This window comes from Musca autumnalis, unplaced genomic scaffold (genome assembly GCF_047663935.1).
Source record: "Musca autumnalis isolate F117 unplaced genomic scaffold, ASM4766393v1 scaffold_4, whole genome shotgun sequence".
Lineage (NCBI taxonomy): Eukaryota > Metazoa > Arthropoda > Insecta > Diptera > Muscidae > Musca > Musca autumnalis.
The window spans coordinates 124,195,565-124,219,984 of NW_027411977.1; the positions used below are offsets into that span (position 1 = coordinate 124,195,565).

Here is a 24,420-nt window from a genome sequence, read left to right on the forward strand (position 1 = left end):
GTTAGGTTGTAGTCTTCATTTGCTGTCAAATTTTTTTGCGCGATATATCCACAAAAGTTAGAAGAAAACGTTAAAATATTATTCGCGAAGCTTAAACAAAGATGTTGTACACAGATATTTTTTATAGAAGCGAAATATTTGTTATTTATTTTTGATTGAAAATATGTTTTGACAGCAAATGAAGACATAGGTTGCTATTATTGAAAATCGAATACTTGTCATACAAATGTAACTGGTATGCATACAATAAGGTTGCCACACATAGTCATTTTTTGTAGATTCTACTGCATTTGAATTACTGATGCATTGATTCATTTTGTATATTACCAACAATAGGTATATGATAACTCTTTCTTCGGTTATTTTTGCCTTGTAGTTTTTTTTACGCACACACATATGTACATTTAATTAAATACTTATTATTATAAGATTTGAATTGTAATATTTTAAGATACGTTTCCTGCTTCGAAGGACGTATTTGTAGATTTTCTTGCATGTTGTGACATTAATAGTCCAAATGGCTTCTTCGCAATATATAAACAAAAATAAATAAATGAGACATTATTTTTAGATACCATTTTATTATATTGGTCAGGACTGCGGCCGTATTATGACCTTGCCTGCTTCACCTTTGAAGTCAATACAGGACAGGAGGGGGTTATCCTCTGCGTTTGTAAAATTAAATTATTGGTCCTCTCTAATGCGTTTTCGTATCACCTTTCGCGTCTAATGTTCTTTCCTTTCGCAAAAAGTCGTGCGTTTATCGCAAATATCATGCGCTAGCAAAATAACAAACGCATCGCAAATACAGAGTAACCCCTCTGGGTCTTGCATTTAAGTAAAATTATATTATCTTTATATCATTTTCGATAAAAGTAGGTATGAATCGAATGCTAAAAACTACTAATGTCGAAAACCCCAACAATATTAACATTTCAATATCACAATGGACTTTACACGTGATATGTAGAATATTCTTGCTAACCCATATTTATCAGTTTTATTTATGTTCGTTCTTTTTCATACGTCTATCTATACAGCTTTGATTGCCATTTTTCCCCCGGCAATGATTGATAACGAACAAGTGCTTTGAAGTTTTGTTTGATCAGATAAGAGAGGTAAAAACATAAACGTGTTTACATTTTGTTGGATTCAATGACGTGCAGAAAATCCAAGGCAAAGAAATAAGATGGGCACTTAATGCAGTCAAATATTCGCAATCTTTTTAGTTTTACTATAATGAAAGAAAATATTTTCTACTATATTGAATATTTAAAATGTGGAATGATTCTAAGAATGTAGTTGCATTTTTCATAATGTTTTTGTCATGTGATAAGTAATTATGCCCTACATCGTTATGCATTTCTGGGATATTCCTGTGTTGTTGATCGAAGAAAGAAACTAAGAAATAAAAGCAAAAGTTGTATGATTTTCAAAGATGTCAGGTTGTTGATAAATTTAAGAAGGGCAATGTGATCTATATCTGATTATGAGGTGAGAGTGTCTACCTTGTTTCTACCCACTAGTCTTTGTCCTCTTGTGTGGTGTAAGTGTCTATCTCTTTACTACCCACTGGTCGTTGTCCTCTTGTGTGAAACAAGGGGGAACTGCAAAGTAGATATTTGAAAACAAATCTCATGTAGTTTGCCGATGAAGTAGCACATCGGTGGCATAACAGATTCTCCAATTGTTATATCGATCCACGAACTAATTTATCTCCTAATTGGTTTCCCATTATATATGTCCTGGAACCCAAAGTTTAACGTTATTTCATACATTTACCATACGGAGCCTTTTTGCAACAACAAATATTTAGCGTACGAGTTTATGGCCCATGACTTGGAAGCCTTAAGGACGGCCTTACTATCAACATATACAATCACGGGTTCTGTGAGACTGGTTTCATGCCCTTAACCAACTCTGCTATATTACCAGAAACTTACCTTCAGCACAAACAAGATTCAAGCTTAAGACTTTAATTAATTTGTGTTTTTTTTTTGTAATAATCCCATTGGCCAAGGAACTATTACAATATGTTATTATAAAAACTCTACATTTAACATTAATAACATAAAACATATAGAAATAAACTTAAAACTAACGAAAATCGTACATATGCGGGTCTCCTATTAAGAGCAGCTTCTCCTTAAAAAACTTTCGCTTGCCATTCTCGCAGCTTAAAACAGGACCAGAATAAACAGAGGTTAATGATAGGTAATCATGTTCAATGTATTCCTTTGCACAAATTTGGACTGATTTCCAAGTACTTGCCACCGAAGAATTTCACCTTATTTTTTTTTTTTATTTTTTTTTCGAACGTTCCCACGCCTCACTTTCCCACCCCTGCCGACCGAGGGGGCGACCTCCCTTTTACGTAGGGATCGCGTACACACCATGATCCGCATCATGATGGGGTATGAGAGGGAAATTGAAAACCGGCTACAGAATTTACTTCATCAGCTAGTTAGTTACTTACTAATACATTTTTATATACTATTCATTTAAAAATAAAATTATGTTAGATTTTATAAGGTCAAGGCTCATGCCAAAGTCTACATTACAATACATGGAATTAAAATCTACACACATTTTGTTAATAGGATCTCCCATAGAGTAATTCGTGCGGTGGAAATCTCTAAATAAGGGTTTATAGTTTCTAATTGTTCTACAAGGAACATTTATTCTAATAGATGATATTAAGAAATCCGAGGGAATATTACCCATTAAAATTTTATGCACCATCATAGTGTTTAACATTGTGCGTCTACTTTTTAATGTAGGTAATCGAATTAATTTTAACCTGCTTGTATATGAAGGCAAGACAAAATCGCTATTCCAATGTAAACCTCTCAGTGCAAAAAGCAAAAATTGTTTCTGCACTGATTCAATTTTATCAGAATACATTGCGTATTGAGGGTCCCATACAACAGAACCATATTCTAATATAGGTCTTACAAGTGACGTAAATAATTGTTTTGTTATATAGGGATCTGAAAATTCTTTGGCCCATCTTTTTATAAATCCTAAAACTCCATGCGCTTTATTAACAATAGAAATTACATGATTATTAAATTTTAATTTTCGATCCATCAAAAGGCCAAGATCAACAAATGATGCTACAGTTAATAATAGAGAACCGTTAATATTGTATTGCCTTATTAAAGAAGAAGATCTGGAAAAACACATATGTTTACATTTTTTTAAGTTTAAGTCCATACAGTTGATTTTACACCATTGAAGTGTTTTCACACGGAACTCTCTCCTAAGGGTAAATTGATAATGCTGGTTTTCAGCATCTCACCAATCCATTTAACTAGCGTGGAGGAAATTCCTGTGCTGCTCAGAGCTTTATTAATAAATTCAAGCTTCAAAGTATTTGAGGCCTCCTCTATATCGAGGAAGACCGCCATTGTGAATACTTAATATTCTTTTCAATGTCCAACTACCTCATGTAGCGCGGTTTCTTTTGGTTTCTATTAGTGCCCTAATGTCCAAATCCAGTAACCTTTATATTGTCTTTAATAGAAAGGAATAAAAACTATAGACCAATATCTTTGGGTAATTTGTTACTCGCCTTTCCCTCTGCAAACCTGTTAATCGCCCATTGAAGTATTGAAAGGCAGCAGCTTTTGTTTCGGGCCAATTCCGTACAAGGAACCCGCTGCCGTGTCTATCAGCTGGTTGATCCCCTACAGTTCGGGTTTGATTGTGTCTTGTTGTAGGCAGAACACCATTAAAGTAAGAAAGGAGAGTATTGGTTGGGGAATCCTAACTCGACTTCCTCGATTGTATGAGAGCTATTGTTTCCGCACATGTATGAAGTCAGCAGGGCTCTGAATTTACCCGATTCCGTTCTGCTGGGATTTCAATGGGCACTCCGTATTACTCCGAGATTTTGAAAAGTATCATCCTCTGATCCAAGATAGCCACACTTCTCAGATACTCTCAAATAGATTCGGGTTACATCGATTACTTCCCACCTTAATCTGTTTTGGAAGGTTGGCGGGTTACATATTCTTACATATCTCTGACATTAGTGTCACTGTTTCTCGAGTGGAAGTGATTATCATTTACATCGCATCCCAAGATTACCCAGCTCATGCTCTCCAGCTAGTTCAGCAGCTCCTGTGTCACCTTGCCTGGTGGGTCGGGGTCCTCGTACGGCATGTAAATCGAGGACAGTTTAAAGGGACTGCCCCGCCCTGCTGCCAGCCGTACCGTCGTAATGTCATCTCTGCGGTATTTAGACATAAGAATTAATATAAGATTATTTTTAGCAACTATACATGTTCTCACCTTGTCCCCATTGGGAAACGGAGACTACTTTATAGAACTTGCTGCTAAGTTCGTCGATTTCTAAGGTGAAGGAGTTCAGCAGCAGTAGCTTTTCAATGATGCAGATTTATCTGAACAATGCTAAGCTTTTGCTGCTTCCTTCCTATTGCACCGAAGTTTAACACCGCCCACAGTGCAAAATATGGGAACTTTAGTGGAACTTTACTCAAAAATTAAAGTACATAAAACTAATGAGATTCTTGTTGAATTCTATTGCTAACCCAGCAAAATTTATTTGAAGTTGTTCCTTGTGAAGTAGTGATTGAATAGCTTTTTTTGAAGCAGTCCACGCAGAGTCATGAAAAATGCAGTCCGTTCTTCACATTTTGACAATGTCCGATTTGAATCCATTTCATAAATTTTTCACATTTTAGAAATTTCAAAATTTTGCAAAAAAGACTTAAAAAGACAAAGAACTTAATTTGTTTCTTGTTAATTATAATAACAGCAATATGTTTGCATCCATAAAAAGTAATTTGTATACAAAAAATAATAAAAGTGATTTCGAACTACATCTTTGTTTGTAGCCAAAGAAGTAGTAGAATCATATGTTGTTGTGATTTATTCACTACAAAGAACTAATGCAAAATGTGTGCTTAAGAAGTAAATTAGACAGTATCCTCACTGCACCATGCCCTTGTAAAAATCATGACTTCTTTCACGTAAAAAGATGTAGTCCGGAATCACTTGCACTCATGATTTAACTACTTCTTTGGCTACAAACATTTTGCTGGGAAGTATCCATGACTAATGCCTCATATATAGTTTTGCGATATACCCCGCGAAGCAACTAGAAATGCACTTAAAACTTGCACTTTTGTTTTACAATATTTATTTTCTAGTTTTGCTTAAGTAATATAGTGATACAAACAAATTGTACGTTAGTTGACTATAGTTTTTGTTGGTGTTATAATTCTCGACAATTTTTTGATTATTTGGCGTTTATAGATTTGTAATATCTAATTTAGTTTGGTTGCTATTCGTTCCCCAAAAATGTGCTTTTTTAAAAGTCTACTAAATTATTTTTTTTATAAGTTTTGGAGGTTTTTTTATGTAAAAATTAGCTGCAGGTTTGCGAGATATGCGACTTTTTCAGAGAGTCATTGGAATATCCATATATCTATATTTTTGAAAATTTGATAGATGGACCGGCATTAGACGTCAATGTTGGTTTCGTTTATCCGAATACTAAGAAATGTTGCTTTTAATAGTTTTATGACTATTCTTGCGAATTTCATTCACAAATCGGTTGAAAAAATTCAGCAAATCGGTTGAAAAATGAACCTAATACGTAAAAACGGTCACCACCGATATGTCGGGGCTATAGGAAAGGTAGTCCTCTCCAGACTTGTCGGTGGCAAACTTGGTGGCAAGTTCGTCGTTCTTCTTAAAGGAGTTAAGAAATCTCCACTTTCCCATCTGAAGAATGACCTCCCACCTGCAGCCAATAACAATTGCTAATGAGCCCAGCCATGCTGATGATTACTAGCCGGAGCTCATCTGGGACAATTCGTCGTATTGTAAATTCTGCGTAGAGCTTCTCGTTATCCTTTCCAAGATTGACGATATTTTGATTGAAGATATGATCTTGGCACTTACCTTCCTCGTCACAGATGCGTACGACGCTTCGACATTCTCTACGCAACAACTACTGGTTATAAATTTAAATTGTTCGACTGAGGATCGGCGACCTTTGAAACAGTTGATGCTGTCACAGACCTATCATTGCTTCGTCTGCTCGCGCTGGCACCTAAGTCGGAGAATTTCTCTTTGTTCATCAGCTGAGTTGATGCAGATGAGGTGTCAAGTGACACCATTCCGGAGGATTTGTATACCTGCATTGTCTTTTTTCGATTCTTCTCAGTCTTCCGTATTAATGTTGTTTCTAAAAGATAAAATAAATAATTTTCAGCTTTATAATGTAATTTGGGGCAATCAAAAAGCCAGAAACATCCCATGTGGGACAAGGAAGACTTCTCTCATATCAATGAGTGCACCCCGATTCATATTAGCTCAATGATATGGGACCTACCTACAAGACACCACTTGTAGAGAAGTTCTGCATGACTGAAATACTCAGGAAATAAGGATATTTTGCCACCGTTGAAAATTTGATGTTGCCTGGCCGGGGAATCGAGCCCACGACCTTCAGCGTGCAAGGCGGGTGTTTACCATAAATAAAACACCTGCCCGTCTTTCAGTTCTGAATTAAAAGCAGGATATAACAAGTACTTGTGCAAATTGATAGGGATGTTATATAAAATTGAACATTTTGAGTTTTTAATATACATGAACGATTTTCTTTCATCATTGCTCCAATAAATTTACATTTGCTATCGCAAACTTGAAAATTTATAACGAAGCACATACAACACATTCAAATGTTCCGAGCCATAAATTAAATTGTTAAAATTTTCGTCTACATTCAAAAATAAACTCAGTATTCATAAATTCATAAAGACAAAAAATATATATTGTATGTATATAGGTTAGGTTAGGTTTAGGATGCGCAGCTGCCGTGCTGGCAGCCACTCCACTCGGAGACCTTGAGGTCCATTGTGATCATCCTGACTATTGAAGTATATATGTCGTATTTGATGAAGTGATTATAGATGCTGCTGTATGGTGAAGTGTACATAGTAGGTGATGGTGTGAAGTAGAAGTGTGATATGTTGTTTATTATTATGGATTTGTTATTTGATGTTACGTGTGGTGATGATGGTGTACAGGAGTCATGAGTTATGATGTATGTTTTGAATGGTGCATATGTTGATACAAGGCTGTTGATGATGATAAAGTGTGCGGTTGTGGATTTTATGGATGGATGATGGATAGTGTTGAAGGGAAGATTCAATGTGGACTATGGATGAGATGATATTAGATGCTGCTATGTGGTGATGTGTGAGTGCTGATGATGTTGATGTGTAGTGGAAAGTGTGATGTGATTCTTGTTATTGGCGAGACTGCATGATGTTGCATGACTGCAGATTATGGTGTTGTGTGACTGATGGGTATATGGTGATTTGTGCATACGGTATACGGTGGTGCGTGAGTGCAGATGGTGTGATGTGTTCCTTGTTGTGAGCGATTCTGTATGATGTTGTGAGACTGCAGATTATATTCTGAACGGTGCTGTAGGCCTGCAGATGATGATGCAGGCTGTTTATGATGATATGGTGAGCTATGTGGGAGGAGATTGTGGATTAGGTGGAAAGATGGGAAGGAGGGAAGGTGAAAATGATAAGACAAAAGAGAAAAGAATAAGAAGAGTGAGTAATTGTAAAGGAGAGTAACAGATTGTTTTAAGAAGAAGAGAAAGAGATTATTTTCCTAGACTGTGTTAAGCCTGTTCTGACCCGCCCCAGAGCCACTTTAGACTCTTACAGTAAACCACCAGGATAGTAGGGTCAATAGAGGAGAAGTAAGATAGAGAGTCAATCACATGTACACCAAATAGTCTATGCCTTTTGGCCATCAGTCTAGGACATCTACATAAAAGGTGTTCGATTGTCTCCGTTTCCTCCTCATCCTCGCATAACCTACAGTACTCAATGTTATTATCATCCCACTTACATGTCAAAGATCTTATTCTACAGTGGCCAGTAATGACCCCTGTAGCTATTCTGATTTCCGACTTGCATAGTGAGAGAAGGGACGCAGTTCTACGCCCTGAGATTGCCGGCCAGATTGACTTCGACACCTTGCAACCAGGTGCGTCTTGCCAAATTCTTACGGTTTTCTCTGCATAGAACTGACTGAGTTTGCCGAGGAAGTAGCAGAGCGGTGGCCTGACATATTCCTCTACCGTAAGGTCAGGGGACTGGGAACCACGCCTTGCTAATTCGTCAACAATCTCGTTTCCTTCAACATTGCAGTGTCCTGGCACCCAACAAAGGTTTACGCTTAAATTACATGTTTTTAAGGTGGACCTACAATTTTGAACGATCCTAGATTTGATAGTATATGACCCAAGCGCCTTAAGGGCAGCCTGACTATCTACGTAGACTGTGACTGTCCTACCTACTTGATCCGTCAGTCCTACTACCAATTCCAGGGCCTTCAATACTGCGAAGACTTCCGCTTGAAAAACACTGCAATTTGTATTGAGTTTATATGAACGCCTAATGTTCAACTCCTCACAGTACACCCCCGCTCCAGTACCTTCAGCCATCTTAGAACCATCAGTAAAGATGGAGAGGCTATCGGGTAGTGGCCTGCCATGCTCCCATTCACTTCTGTCAGGGATAGAGACCTTCGCTGCATCGAAATCCAGCGAAGGCGAAATGTAGTCAGTTACACTCCCTACGTCACTGAGTCCGATCAGACCGCTGAGCTGGTGTAAGATACTAGCATGTCCAGACCCAGAGGAGCCAGCATGCAGCCGTCCCAGAGGTCACCAGCACCCTCTATCAACTGGATGAGGAAGTCTCTCGACTCCTCATCCTGGCAATAGAGGATTCTGATTCCCCTTTGGATAACCGCCCTGCCGAAGCCGGTCTTGCCGGCGTCAACCTCATCGGAGGTGATGGCCTTCCGGAGAAGGCGTTCCACTGCGATCCAGTGCGTATCGCTGATCCTCCCATCCAGATCAGCCTTATTGATGATTGCCACACGGAGATTCTCCGGGGCGATCACCCCTTCTAGGCTCGCTGGCTTCGGTGTCCTGTCATTTGAAGACCGTGAGGGCATCGGACTTGGGTCAGCTTTACTGGCCCTCCCAGGTTGAGCCCCTACTGTCTTCATATGACCGGTCCCCTGTGAGCGCGGGTCCATTAGGTTGGTCGGTCGACGATCCACCACCCTCTTGGCAACAGGATGCGGATCCTCAGAGGACCTGACCCTCTTAACGCATTCCTGCGCAGATGTCCTTGAGTATCCGCTCTGCTTAGAGGTCGATGGTCCATCTCCCGCCACCACCCCATGGCCTTTCACAGTGCCAGCACCGCCCTTCACATCAGAAGGGTGAGGTCTAGCAGGTGACGATGGCTTAACAGTGGTCTGTTGCCCAGTCCTCTGCACAGTCGCCCCTACTAGATCCGCACCTTTCTTTACCCCGGCGGGTCCGATGGCAGCCACCGACGAGACAGTCGACATAGGCGGTACCTTTGGCGGCTGTCTAGCTTGTGGCTGCGATCTTCCCTGCGCCAACTTCGAAACGGAAGGGATCACACCAGTGTTTCCCTTGCGTTCCGTCGTTTTCGGGGCCGGTGGAGCCAACCTGCTCGATCCTACCGCAGTCGTCAAGGACGTCCGCAAAGGGCTCGAGCAGTTTGACAGCACCGGATTTGCATTTTTCCCTGTAGAGGTTGCCTTTGTCTCAGCCACTGGGCTGGAGACTGCAGCCTCGACAGGGGTCGGAATTTGGTCGATTGGCAGGAAGATCTTTTCAATGTGAGGGTATTTCCGTTCGAAACGCCTCACAAATCGGATCTTCAGGCCAATTTCCCTAAATTCCGACTGGGTCACCTCGGAAGGGTCTTTGCCAATAAACCTCTGGCAGTAGAAGACAGCTCTACGATAGTTGTATCTATCTTTTTTCTGCCGAGATTTATTGGCTTTGGTTGAGGGAGACTTTGGAGAGGCCGTCGTCGTATCCTCCTCCAAAGCATCCTCCACCAAGGCATCTTGCCTGTTTAGGGGGGGTTTATCGGAATCGACCGACACTTCAGCCCCCGAGGGAGCCGGATCCCCGACCGTAAGGTTGGAGCTCTCCAGTGCACGAGAGAGAGTAGCGGTGGATGATTGAGATGGGATAATTGTAATATCCATCTCATCATCCTCCCAACTCTCCCAGTCCCATGGAGGGGGGCTCTCCTGACTTAGTCGGAGACTATCGCTGTCCCTCAGGAGCTCGAGCAATTCCCTGCTCTGCTTATTGATGGCGTCGTTCACACTGTCCACTGTCGTTCTATCAACGTCCCCGCCCAGGGATTGATTATTCGCACGAGGTGCAACATTGTCCGGGTTCATAGCCATGGTCGATGATGAGGGTGTATCGGAATTGGGGTTGTTTGTTTTTATATTAAATTCTTTATCCATAAGTAGATGAGTTTATGGGGGAACTGAAGACGGACATGGCATAGCCCTCCACTACCATGACTAGGGCACTGACTACTCGCTGAGGTACCCAGGTATCAGCGAGGCTCCGTTCGAATACAGTTGGTACCCTAACTGCAAACCTTGAGAACACCGATGAGCACGAGGTCGCATAACACCCCGGTGTTAGGGGATCTCACAATTACTTTGGTAGGAGATCGCTACCAAATATATGTCACTCAATCCAGAGATACACTTTGAATTCCAGTGCACTAAATTGTATGTATATAACTAAATTGATTTAATAATTTATTGTGAAGATAAACAACCAAGTTCGCTGTTTTACTCAAATTTTCACTTTTATGAAATTATAAATCAATATTTTGTGTTGTTTTTTTTGTCCTATTACTGTATAGCTACCGAGCTCAATATCAAAAAAAAAAAAAAAAAAAAAAAAAAAATCTAATAGAAAATATATATTTTAAATAATATTAATATTATTAAAATTATTATTATTAAAATCTATATACAAAATGTATAAAAGCGCACGTGAGGTCGTGGTTTGAATCCTGACAGTATTCACGGTGCTCTTGAATCAAATTTAAATGGAAGGTGCTTACACCTGGGAAATTTTCGCGGATTCTGAAACTACAATGTTCATAAATGAGAAAAATCAAAAAACAAAAAAAAAAAAAAAAAATCGCCGGAGCGCTTTTTAAATAAATCGCGATTCAAGTTGACATTTTTAGGGGTTGTTTATGGTTTTGCGATTGTGCTTGGAAATCGCAAGTCCCATCAAAATGGGAATAAAAAAAATGTTGTAGCTGTCAAAATTCTCTACAAGATTGATCTTAATGATATTTTCGTAGGTTTTACAACTTTTGAGATATAGAAGTTTAAATTGGGACAATACAAATTCAATTTAATTCTGTATCGTCTCCTTATAAAACAATGTCATGACTGCAATTTCCCAACTTAAACTTGTATATATATAAAAAAAATGGTACAACCTAGGAAAAATTACATAAGCCAGTCTTGTAGAGAATTTTCACAGCTATAAGATTTTCTCAGGTCCCATGCCGATAAGACTTGCCGTATTCAAGCAAAATCGCGAAACCCTAACAAACAAAACCTAAAAATGTAAACTGAGCTTCTTTATCTCAAAAATGGTACAGCCTGAGAACAAATCATAAGCGTCAATCCTGTAGAGAATTTTCACAGCTACAAAATTGTCCTTAGCTCCATTTCGATTGGACTTGCGGTTTCCAAGCAAAATCGTGAAAACCTAAAAAACACCTAAAAATGTGAATTTTGACCGCGATTTAATCCCTACAGCGACTTTTTCTTGTTTTTGGATTTTTCTCATCTATGAACACTGCTGTTTCTGAATTCACAAAAACTTCCCCTGTGTAAGCGGTTTTCATTAAAACTTAGTTAAGGCGCCCCTTTATTACATTGTTTTATAAGGGGGCGATACAGTCAGTGCATTGCCCCAATTTGAACTTCAATATCTCAAAAATGGTAAAACCTACGAAAATAACGTGAATGCCAATCTTGTAGAGAATTTTCATAGCTTCAGTCTCATTTAGACAGGACTTGCGGTTTCTAAGCAAAATCGTGAAAACCTAAACAACCCCTAAAAATGTCAACTTGAATCGCGATTTATTTAAAAAGCGCTCCGGCGATTTTTTTTGTTTTTTGATTTTTCTCATCTATGAACATTTTAGTTTCAGAATCCGCAAAAACTTCCCAGGTGTAACCACCTTTCATTTAAATTAGATTCAAGAGCACCGTGTATTTTCATGTTTCATAAATTATAATTGCCCTTCACATTTTGATATAAAATAGCTGTACCCATAAATCTTTTCCGAAGGAAATGTTTGTTTATAATATTCGAATATTCTTTTAATTATGATTATAGTTTTGGACATAAGACGAGTTTACCCACTAACCTCGGATCGGGATGATCTTGTCACAGGTAGATCTCGTCACCCTGATCACAAGTATATGCAACATTTGTTGCGGAAGTCCATACTTCCCGAGATATGGGCTTCTGATGTTGCGAAAATTCCCTTGTTAAAGGCCGGCTACTTAGTAAAAAATTTACAATATAAAAAAATATTTTGTTCCCGTGCCGGAAATTTGCTCCTGTCCATAAGAGAAATTCTTAAATTAAATATAAGAAAAATCTAAATTTTTAAAGAAAATTGTGTTCGCGTAGTGCGTAAACTCGACTTGTTCCCAGTTTTGTGTAAACGTGTAACAGCTTTATTGATTTCATAATTTCCTTTTAATTGCAGATGGTGAAAGAAAAACCAAACTCAACACGCATCTACGACAAGGATGGTTTCCGTAGACGTGCTGCTTGTATTTGTGTTCGTTCCGATGCGGAGGCTGAGGTAAGTCGAGATATTCGTTAAATTAATTACATTTTGCTAATATTAATTTCATTTAGGTTCTTCTAGTGACCTCTTCTCGTCGCCCTGAACTTTGGATTGTGCCAGGCGGTGGTGTAGAACCTGAAGAAGAACCCTCGGTAACGGCTGTCCGTGAAGTTTTGGAGGAGGCCGGTGTCATTGGCAAATTAGGCAGATGTTTAGGGGTATTTGAGGTAAGTTTATTACTATAATATTTAACATAACCTTGCCACGATCTTAAAAAAAATCGAAATCAAAAAAATCGTAAAAAAATCACACATGTTAGACAGATTTTTTTCTTGCCTGTGTAGCTTAGTTCCTACAATATTTTTACCGTCTTGTAATCCGAAAACGAGCACATTTTCGATGCCCTCCAATCCAACTCTTCCATTTTTGTAACTGTAATGCTTATAACCTCTACTCTAACCCTATTATGGAATGTGGCGGCATTCCCCAAATTACATATTCTAAGATTTTTTATATAAAATCAAATTATGACTCAACCTTATGGGTTTGTGTTGCTGCTTCCTCAGCGAGAATGGTGAGCATTAGCATCACGACTCATCAGGTTTCAAGGAGATAGATAGTCATAGGAAGAAGTGTCATATCTCCATGGATGTAGTTCCAGAAATTAACTAGGATTAAGTTCTCGGCAACTGTACAGGTTTTTAACATCTGTAAGCAGTAGAAGGCAAACATTTCATAGTTTACATCGCTTACTCTATTCATTATTTTGTTTACTTCGGACTTTGAAGTTCAGCATCGGCAATCCTGCTGTGGTGCATAATTTTCTCGATTATTGATCCCGACACATAGGCATTAATCTGGACAACCAATTAACATGGAAAAAGAATGTCGAAAAACGTACCAAGAAATGTCTAATAGCTCTATGTTCTTCCATTGAGAAGAGCTGGGGATTGAGACCACAGGTAATCCATTCTACGCCCAATTCTTACTAGTGCTTCTCTGATGTGGTGGAATGATTTGGTCGTGTTTTCAAAAACTAAACATCGTCCAAAGATTGGCATCAATATGAATGACCGTTACCATGAAGAACAACCCACAGGCGGCTCTCAATATTCTAATTGACCTTCACCCACTGGATCTTGTAGTGCAGGAACTGGAATTCGAATATAGTTACGCTGTAATTCTACGGCAATCAGGACTTCTACTAGACTCGGGGTAAATCAGTGATTACATATCACCATAACTGTAGTTCGACTAAATGAATGTAAACATGCCTCACAGGGAGGGCCGACCCCACAACTCCCAAACTCTAAACGTTATAGAGGTCTATACCGATGCCTTCAAGATGGAAACGGGAAAAGGAGTAGGGGTCTTTAACGGTACCTAAGTTTCCAGCCAAAATCTATGCCAATGAGACACGCCTTGGATACACAAAAATCAATCGTTACTTATGGAAGTTCTGGGTCATCGCGTTGCGAATCGGAGTCAACCGATGTTGAAGTCGACAACTCAATCAATCCATGCGAATAACTGCATCTATAATTCCCGACCTATAATTAATGGTAGGAATAATAACGGGTCATAATGTTGCTGACTAGTGCGGGTTATGCGAAGATGAAGAAAAAGAGATTATGTAGTATTTTATACGCCGTTATCCAATGCTCACGACCGGACCCAGCAAAATGTTTGTAGCCAAAGAAGTAGTTAAATCATGAGTGCAAGTGATTTCGGTCTACATCTTTTTACGTGAAAGAAGTCATGATTTTTACAAGGGCATGGTGCAGTGAGGATACTGTCTAATTTACTTCTTAAGCACACATTTTGCATTAGTTCTTTGTAGTGAATAAATCACAACAACATATGATTCAACTACTTCTTTGGCTACAAAGAAAGATGTAGTTCGAAATCACATTTATTATTTTTTGTATACAAATTACTTTTTATGGATGCAAACATATTGCTGTTATTAGAATTAACAAGAAACAAATTATGTTCTTTGTCTTTTTAAGTTTTTTTTGCAAAATTTTGAAATTTCTTAAATGTGAAAATTTTATGAAATGGATTCAAATCGGACATTGTCAAAATGTGAAGAACGGACTGCATTTTTCATGACTCTGCGTGGACTGCTTCAAAAAAAGCTATTCAATCACTACTTCACAAGGAACAGCTTCAAATAAATTTTGCTGGGGACTACTGTAAATCATGGGTGAACTCCTTCCAAAGGGTCTTAGTTGGCTCCAGCGAGAATGAAATACCGCACCACAAAACATGGCATTTAACATTTTTTCTGTACTCTATTAGGGTGAACACAATGGGCCATAAGGTGTGCGAGTAAAGTTGCAGTCTACTACTACAGCTACGCGTCCTATAACCTTACATAACCTGTCTTCCATATTGTACCATGCACTTCTTACTCTTATCCACGCATTCAGCTAAGATGACATTACTTATTCGTTATCAGCTTTGTTTGTCAATGACTACTACAAGAAGGTCTGGGACTGTCATCAAGACAGACCTGGTTCTTTAATGTCCAGCATCACCATGAACCCCTACGATGTCTGATTTTCTTGGAAAATCTTATCGTTTTCATGGGGATTATATTTGTTGATGCTGTCATTTGAGAACTGGATAAACATGCAGTTTGTTCAGGCATTGGTCATCTAACCCTTTTCATACTTTGCTGGTGTGTCGTCTGAGGTTGTCGCCCTTTTGTTGTTTCAAGATTCTGTCTGTTATGTTAAGATGGATGGTATAAAAATTCGGTCAAACCTTATGTTAAGTCAAATCGCCAAACTTTATGCCTTTTCTATTTGTGGAATATACACAGTTAGTCAACTTAATTATTGCTAAAACAAAATTATTACAAAATTTAAATAAAACAACAATTTTATTGGTATAAATATCATTATTAATATTTTTGTTAAAAGTTTAATTCTTACACGTCACAGTGTCCGATTTTCCGAAAAACCTGGCCAAAACTCTAAAAATGAATAGATTTTGACCTAACCTTTGGTTCTTATGTTTTTCCGGCCGCTGATTACATTTTTGATATTATTTAACCCTCAGGCGTTCATTTAAGGGGTCTTTTTGGTCCCTCCTCCTATAACATGTGATCTTATCGGATCAAAATATTCCACAAATTTGTTCGCCATCAATTTTTACTATGGGTCCTAGAATACACCAAAACTCTATACCTTACTTAAACTCCAGAAATATGCAAAATTATAAACACATTTAAGGGTTAAGGGCGTACTTCATGTGAGTTTTGGCAAAATTGTCATACAAAGCATCATTTTAGAAGAATGCCCTCAAAGACAAAAATGTTCTCTGCTAAATTTCACTATAAGTTAGCAAAGAAAAGAAATCTCTATTTGCATTACATACCAAGAAAATATCGGTATCAATTTTGCCAAAAAACCAAGTAACTAAAATAGGGTTGCAAGCTTCCAACACTTCTACAGTTTTGGAAATATTTGAGTTAAGATCACTTGGATTCCTTGCACTTTAGGTGGATAATGTCTTTGGTAACTATACTGACAAGAATGCGAGGAATATTTTTCTTAAAAAAATTAACCCTCGTGCGAGTCATAAAAGGGGTCCTTTTGGTCCCTTTTTCCACATATCTTTAAAATCTCCTATAAAATGTGATCGGATCAGACCAAAATATTCTAGAAATTTGTTCGCCATAAAATTTTACTATACATAGGTCTTGGAATATACCAAAACTCCAAATTATACCCAAACGCCAGAAAGTGACTCTATACTATATTCTGACATTCTGAATGAAAGAAAATCTGTACATACCTGCAAGACAAAATATGACATAAAAACAAAAAGTGCAAATATGTGCAGGATGTTTCGATGGAAATTGGTAAAAAACCCTTCCTTTTTTATGAAATGGTAAATTACACGGCCCAACTCGATCTTACTCACAACTATTTTCATAATTTATTGTGAAAATTGATCTTGAAAAAAATTAACAAGTAGGGAAATCAATTATTAAGGAACGCACAATTCATTGGCGACACTGAACATCTTAAATATGTTTCACTTACCTTTCATTACAATTACAAAAAGAAAATATTTAATAACCGTTGTTTATTTTGCATATTATCATAGATTTATAAACAACTTAAATATTGAAAAGAAAAAAATATTCCAAATAGGGTCACTTTGACCTGCTTTTATACCCACTTATTAGACAAGAAATGTATATATTTTTTCATAACTACACGCACTGGGATCCTATAAACAATATCTGACCCTTTTTAGTGTAAATTGATAATTTTTTTTTCGATTTTTGGCCAGGTTTTTTTTTAAATCGGACACTGTGCACGTGTTTGTTAATGAAATAAAATAAAAAAGTAGCTAAATTTCACTAAAAATTTTCTTAAAAACAAAAATTGAAAAGTGCACAACTTTTTAGTCTTTCACGGTATTTTTCGAAAAGTTGGTTGTAATATTTCGAATGCCCACCTTGGGCATCAAAAACAGCTTGTAAACCTGTCTGAATTTAATAAATAAGTTTTGGAATGTCGTATGCCAATGGTATTTTTTGCCATTCTTCGTTAATGCATTTTATTAAGTCGCTCTTGTTAGTGGGCGACCTATTCCCGACTTTTTTCTTCAGGTGTACCAATTAATTACACTGTGTGTAATTTTTTGTGTCATGGAAAATTAACCACATTCTGACACCGCAGCGTAATGGAAGACGAAAAATAAGAAGACACGTGTCTCGGCGTTTTTCCCTGTTACTTCGAATTTCGCGGTTATGGGCCCCCAAAGACCTGAGGCCTTGATGTCAAAAAGGACCACTTTGTCAGGCTCATATCTTCTAAACCGCTAAAAATTTTGGTTTACTCGTGGAGGCAAAGTTGTAGCTCTCATCTTAAAGAATATTAATTGTGAAGACATAAAATCCATTCAACCTTATCTTCAAGGTCAAAATCGTTAAGGTCAAGTTTCCGTTATAATTTTTTCTCAGATTTTGGCCTACAGATATCAAACCGACCAAAATTGAATCAAACAACCAGCAACAAAAATGTACCTTAGATCTCAATAAACAACTTTCTAGAGCATACGAACCCTGTAGAAATGGTTTTTAAAGGTCAAAATAGCAAAACAAATGCAATTTTTATTTTCTTTTTTCGGTTTCTGCTCCATAGAAATTAAACCATTCAAAATTCAAGAAATCATTCAACCACAATAATGTAGCGAATATATCAGTATACAACTTTCTGGAGCATCAGAGTCCACTACGAACTGTTCTTAAAGGTCAAAATAGCAAAAAAAAAAACTTTAGAAAATATTAGATTTGTATACTTTTTTCTCCGATTCTGGTCCATAGATACTGAACCGTTCAAAATTCAAGAATACAAGCAACTACAAAAATGTACCTAAGATCTCAGTTAACAACTTTCTAGAACATATGAACATTCTAGGAGCGGCCCTTTAAGCTCAAAATTTCATTAGTTTTACTCATTCTTTCCTGGTCAGGTCCGTAAATAACAAACCTTTCAAATTTTCTAGAGTGTTGAACAGTTTGTTATTTCCAGACCGGATCATTAGCCATAATATAATTGTTAGTGAATTTTGAACATGAAGGACCGTTCCTAGAATGTTCATATGTTCTAGGAAGTTGTTAACTGAGATCTTAGGTAAATTTTTGTAGTTCCTTTTATTCTTGAATTTTGAACGGTTCGGTATCTATGTACCAGAATCGGAGAAAAAAGTATAAAAATCGAATATTTTCTAAAGTTTTTTGCTATTTTGACCTTTAAGAACAGTTCGTAGTGGGCTCTGATGTTCCACAAAGTTGTATACTGATATATTCGCTACATTATTGTGGTTGAATGATTTCTTGAATTTTGAATGGTTTAATTTCTATGGAGCAGAAACCGAAAAAAGAAAATAAAAATTGCATTTGTTTTGCTATTTTGACCTTTAAAAACCATTTCTACAGGGTTCGTATGCTCTAGAAAGTTGTTTATTGAGATCTAAGGTACATTTTTGTTGTTGGTTGTTTGATTCAATTTTGGTCGGTTTGATATCTGTAGGCCAAAATCTGAGAAAAAATTATAACGGAAACTTGACCTTAACGATTTTGACCTTGAAGATAAGGTTGAATGGATTTTATGTCTTCACAATTATTATTCTTTAAGATGAGAGCTACAACTTTGCCTCCGCGAGTAAACCAAAATTCTTAGCGGTTTAGAAGATATAAGCCTGACAAAATGGTCCTTTTTGACATCAAGGCCTCAGGTCTTTGGGGGCCCATAACCGCGAAATTCGAAGTAACAGGGAAAAACGCCGAGACACGTGTCTTCTTATTTTTCGTCTTCTCTCACGCTGCAGTGTCAAAATGTGGTTAATTTTTTTCGTGTCGCACAGTGTTATCGATAGGGTTAATATCTAGACTTTGGAATGGGGTGTCAATGACTTTGGTGCAGTTGTATAATAACCAACTCCTACATAAATAAGATTTATTTTTAGGGCCGTTGTCATGGTAGTAATTATATTGTAATTTGTTTGAATTTTTTGGTTAAATCATTTTTAAAACATCCAAATAAACCTCCTTTGCCATTGTTTCTGTATGTCACCAAAATCACTGCTTGGTATACAACCCCATACCATAACTGACAGTTTTCCGAACTTTACGATATGTGCTAAATTTTTGTTTTCCATGGCTGTAAGTGGTTTTAGCAAAACTTTTTGGTTTTAGCAATTTTAGTTTCATCAGAAATAATAACGTCATCCCGATACTAAAGATGGCGTGAAAAGTTGTGTGTAACAAGTATGAATAGTTTCTATATATTGTGCTGGGAGGGCAATGGTTTTTACATAGTCACTCGTGACGAAGGCTTGTTATTATGTAGCACTTTCGTGATTTTTCAATGTGACACACTTAATTCAAAATCTTTTTTGATTAGAAAAATCAATTACATAGTGCTGCTTTGGGGTCTTTCGTTAATTTCTTTAATCATTACCCTTTCAATTCGTGGGGTTACTATTTTTGGTTTGCCATGTAAAGTTCTCAGCTTATGAATGGGTGATTTTAGCGATTTTTCTGGCGGGTATACCATTATTATAATTGGAATAGAGCAAATGTAGCATATTTTCCGAAATCCGTTCACCTGACTTTCTCTTTTCCTAAATATACCATCTATGTTATACACACAACAATTTATGATCAAAAATGATGGATCTACATGTCCACATACCATAAGTCATACAAATCCTTAATTCAAAAAATCGCTGGGAAAATCCGACCATTTTATTGCAGATTCCTTCAATTTGCAATTATTTAGTTGACACCACAAAAACCAGCTACCTATACTTATTGCCTGTTGTTTTTATTATTTTCAACCGATTTCTGCATTTATTGGTTTGATGTTGTCATTAACAGGTAAATCAACAGATATGTGCAAAAAACCCAACATTATTGAAAGAATTTCTTGCAGTAAATTCTAATTAAAAATCTAAACTTTTAAAAATTCATCGTTTGCAATAATTTAGTTGACTAACTTTATTTCTAAACAATTTTCGATCGCATATTTGTGCTATGTTTTGCCTGAAGTTTTAAGGGGAGTACACACCATCAGTCAAAACTGACAGTCAACGAACTTTTGGTACAATTTTCTGGCAAATAAAAACTTTTGTTTAGGTAATAATGCTTGATATACAATATGTAAAGTATTATTTAGAGATTAGGAAAGTAATTATTCAGCTAGACTTTGACATTAACAAAATAGACCTCGATGACTGTCAGTTTTGTTGGCCGGTGTGTACTATGCTTTAATGTAATATGTTAAGTTTTATAATTCTTTAATATTTTTAAATGGTTCTACTGCGGCACATACATTTATTGTCAAACTGCTGCTGCCGATGAACTCTTTGTGTACATGTGAGATTGAGTAGTGTGTGGCATTCCTTCAATCCACATTCCAGAAATGATAAATTTTCCTCCAAAACACGGTTTTTAGTTGAAGTTTTCACAAATTGTTAATTTCCCCACAAACAATATTTATTATTTTCAATAATTGTTTTTTGATTAACTCGAAAATAAAATTCATCGGATTGAAAGGGTTTCATTTCCAAAATCAAAATAGTTTTGATTTCTATCCTGCAAAAAATATTCACACATACATTGGCAAATGCTTCAAAAGTTACTAATACTATTTCAAATGCTGTTCTGCATGCCCACAGTGTATGGGCCGCTTTTAAATAATATTTAATCAGTTTTTCATTTATATACACATTTTAATTATACATGTTTGTTTTTTTTTTTTTGCAGAATCAGGATCATATGCATCGTACGGAAGTTTTTGTTATGACCGTTACCAAAGAACTTGAGGAATGGGAAGATTCGCGCAGCATTGGTCGTAAACGTCAATGGTTTTCCATTGATGATGCCCTAACACAGCTGGCTCTGCATAAACCAACACAACGACACTATCTAATGCAATTGCGACATTCGAAAAACAACTCCAATGTTAATTCAACAACAAATTCTCCAACTACAGCAGCACCAACCTCAGCATAAACGCGTCGTGCATACATACCTCATTTCAATTTTCTGAAACAAAAACACACACACACAAAACCATAAACCCCAATGCTATGTTGTTTAAGTTATTTTTTGTTTATTTAATAGAAACCTCTTTTTTCTGTTGAGAACGAATTCTTTATTGCAGTTAATGTTGATGATGACGATACGTATATATTTAGTGCTCTTTTCTCCTCTGCTGTTTTATTCTTCTATATGTGTCCCTATAAATTCAGTTCAGTAATGTTTCTTTTGAACACAAACCCACATAAATAGTCATACAAGTTTATTTTGTAGAGAGTGAGTCATTGTTTCCTGTTTTCAGGCACCCATGATCGTCTTTTTGAAGTTAACAATTACATACTTATTTTTATATGTGACTATAGTAAATAATAATGAATGGGGGATAAAAATAACAAACCTAACGAAATTCTTTAACATTTAGCTCATAATATTTTTATATAATGTTAATATTTTCATTTAAGACTCATCACAAAGTAATTCTAATGCTGCTCCCCCCCCCCAAAAAATACTTTAAAGAACCAACCAGCCCTCGCAATTTGAACACACATATTGTCTTTTCGAATCTACATCATCATGCTCATGTCATTTCTTAGTTTTACTCACTCCTACAGCTAAAATATTGCTATAAAAGAGAATAAAAGTTAATGTAACGTCTAACGTGACAAAATCAACTATAAAGGGGACTGTACACAGGCAGACAAATGCAACACATTTTCGATTGCAAATCTATAAATAAAATAACTTTGAAATAGTCAAAGTTTACTGCGATAATATAAACTGTTCCAATATAAATCTCAATAGAATTTTAGATTAAAAACAGTAGTCACTGATTAGAAACTAAAAAGGGATTTTAAAGATTGTATGTCCATGAAGATCTTCATTAAATTTTGTCTAGTATTTCAACAAAACTTTTGACTGTTCAAATTATGTTTTATTTATATGCAATTTCAATTGAAAAATATGCTACTATAGAATGCAATTCATTGTTCCAGCAGCGTTTTTGTAATACAAATTTGTTTATTTATACATTTACGCGAAAAAAGTCCCTTCAAGCCTCTCCAAATGAAAACCAAGCTACATTAATAAATTATTTATAATTATTTCGAATTTGATTGCAAAGCAAACACAAAACTAAAAAGAAAAATAATTTATAACGTCTTAAATAAATTGTACTTTAAACCAAAAATGATAAATAAAAACAAAAAACGAACAATAATAACGAAAGAAGATCTAAAAATAAATCAACACCTTTTCCCTTATCCAAACAATGCTAAACCAATAGTCTTTCCTAAACCTCCCTCGGCCTTTATTCTTAAATCCTTCGTCCTCCTCTACCCCCCATATTTGGAAATACACACAATTTTGAAAGAAAAACATTTTTTAAGTAAAATAAATAAACAAAAATATCTAATTTATAAAAACAATAATAAAAATAAATATATAAAAAAGAAATAATTTTTTGCACTTCTTTTTACTACGGCTAATTTTTTTTTATAAGTTTTATCAAAGGAAAACAAACCTGCTCCCCCCTAAACAAGGATAATTAAGACATGGAAACTGTTATAATAAATAATTAGACTTAAACTAAGAATAAAACTAATAAATTATAAATAGAATTTCTAGAGACTCGATTTTTTGAAACAAAATGAAAGGATATAAAATAAACATTTCAGATTCGTAAATCATTTCGCTCTGGCTTTGTATGTAAGGATGACAAATGTAATAACCATATTAATTCATGTTAAATATACATAAAAAATGCATCTGATCTTCTAAGCAAAAGTGTGATGTTATTTTTGTAAAATTTATATAGAATCAGGAGTTGAAGAACTGCTGGAATTGTCTAGCCAGCTTGAACAGTCCACACTGGACATTTGGACACAACCCGTTGGAACTAGGAGCGCGTTATTCTTGGATGTATGCACATTTCTCCATTGTGTGTCCTGAGGAGGAAGACCAGACTGGAACTACAATGTTTTCTAAGGAATTTATTTTGTATGATTGCAACACGTTTTGCACAATTTATTACTGATATAATTTGCATCAAGAAATAAAAATTTAAGACCAAAAATTTAATTTGGATATTTTTCACACAGGCTCAAGAGACAATTTCACCCGCGGTTATTTTTCAAAATTATTGGCATTTTCAATTAATTCTCTTTCGAGTTGAGCTGTTAGGCCTTTAGAGATACATTGAAAAATTAGGAGTCTACCGAAGTCCCACGCATCCAACCATTACACTACGTTTCACGGGTGGTAAATCCGATCTTCAGGTGTATTAGGATGTTGTTTTTGTGGCAGACGAAGGCAAAGCTTGGTAACTGGTATATATATCGAACTTCATTAGATAAATGTATATGCGAAATTATGTCAGTTAATTGAAACTCCAAACTTTTCCTATAGTCCTGCTTTGGTAATCCCATTTTTCAATGTTCACAAATACTATGGTAAGTTTTATTCCTACATCATTAGTAATTGCTCTTCTATATCAGAAGATTTTATTTTTTGATCATCAATTATTGTCTACTAAAGTTTTGACAAGTTGATGGTGGCTTAGAACGCTAAGACGCCGGCAACCTTGACACTCAGTTGTCGGAGACCCAGGTTCGAATCCCAGCCTGGCTCATGCTGAAATTATTTTTTATTTTGTTTTCGTCGACCAAACTTCTTACTTTTTGTCAGTATTAAAATATAACTGCGACCTCTAGCGTGATTATGGTTACACTTCACACAATTAAAACTGTGGGATCCCTGTATATACTGGGCTGTAACCACGTTATCTGACACCGTATATCGGCATATTTGGAATCAATGGAAAGGTCAAGAGTTCCTATTCTAAATACAACTTACATGGGTGGAACATATCTTTCAGGAATATAGGTATTTTCACTATACTAAACATTTTGCATATTTTTACACAAATTTTTGGGTTCGTTTAACCCGCTAAATATTATCCAAACCCATGAAATCATGAATAAAAATTCCGTGCGGAATTTGGTCCCTTTCTCCAATTTCACAATTTTTTATTTCCATATTTATGCCCAAAAAGGTAATATTTGTGTCGATTCGGCGAGAATATTCTATAATTGATTCTAG

The 24,420-nt window shown here is 36.4% G+C and overlaps 1 protein-coding gene across 1 annotated transcript in view; it reads left to right on the plus strand.

The window, feature by feature from the left end:
- Positions 1-22,548, plus strand: part of Aps (diphosphoinositol polyphosphate phosphohydrolase 1 Aps) — a 42,344-nt gene extending 19,796 nt beyond the window's left edge. The window contains exons 2-4 of the mRNA XM_073986167.1: positions 12,672-12,770; positions 12,827-12,982; positions 21,049-22,548. Coding sequence (XP_073842268.1) covers positions 12,672-12,770; positions 12,827-12,982; positions 21,049-21,297 — 504 coding nt within the window. The 3' untranslated portion in view covers positions 21,298-22,548. The remainder of the gene's footprint in view (positions 1-12,671; positions 12,771-12,826; positions 12,983-21,048) is intronic.
- The last annotated feature ends 1,872 nt before the right edge of the window (positions 22,549-24,420 follow it).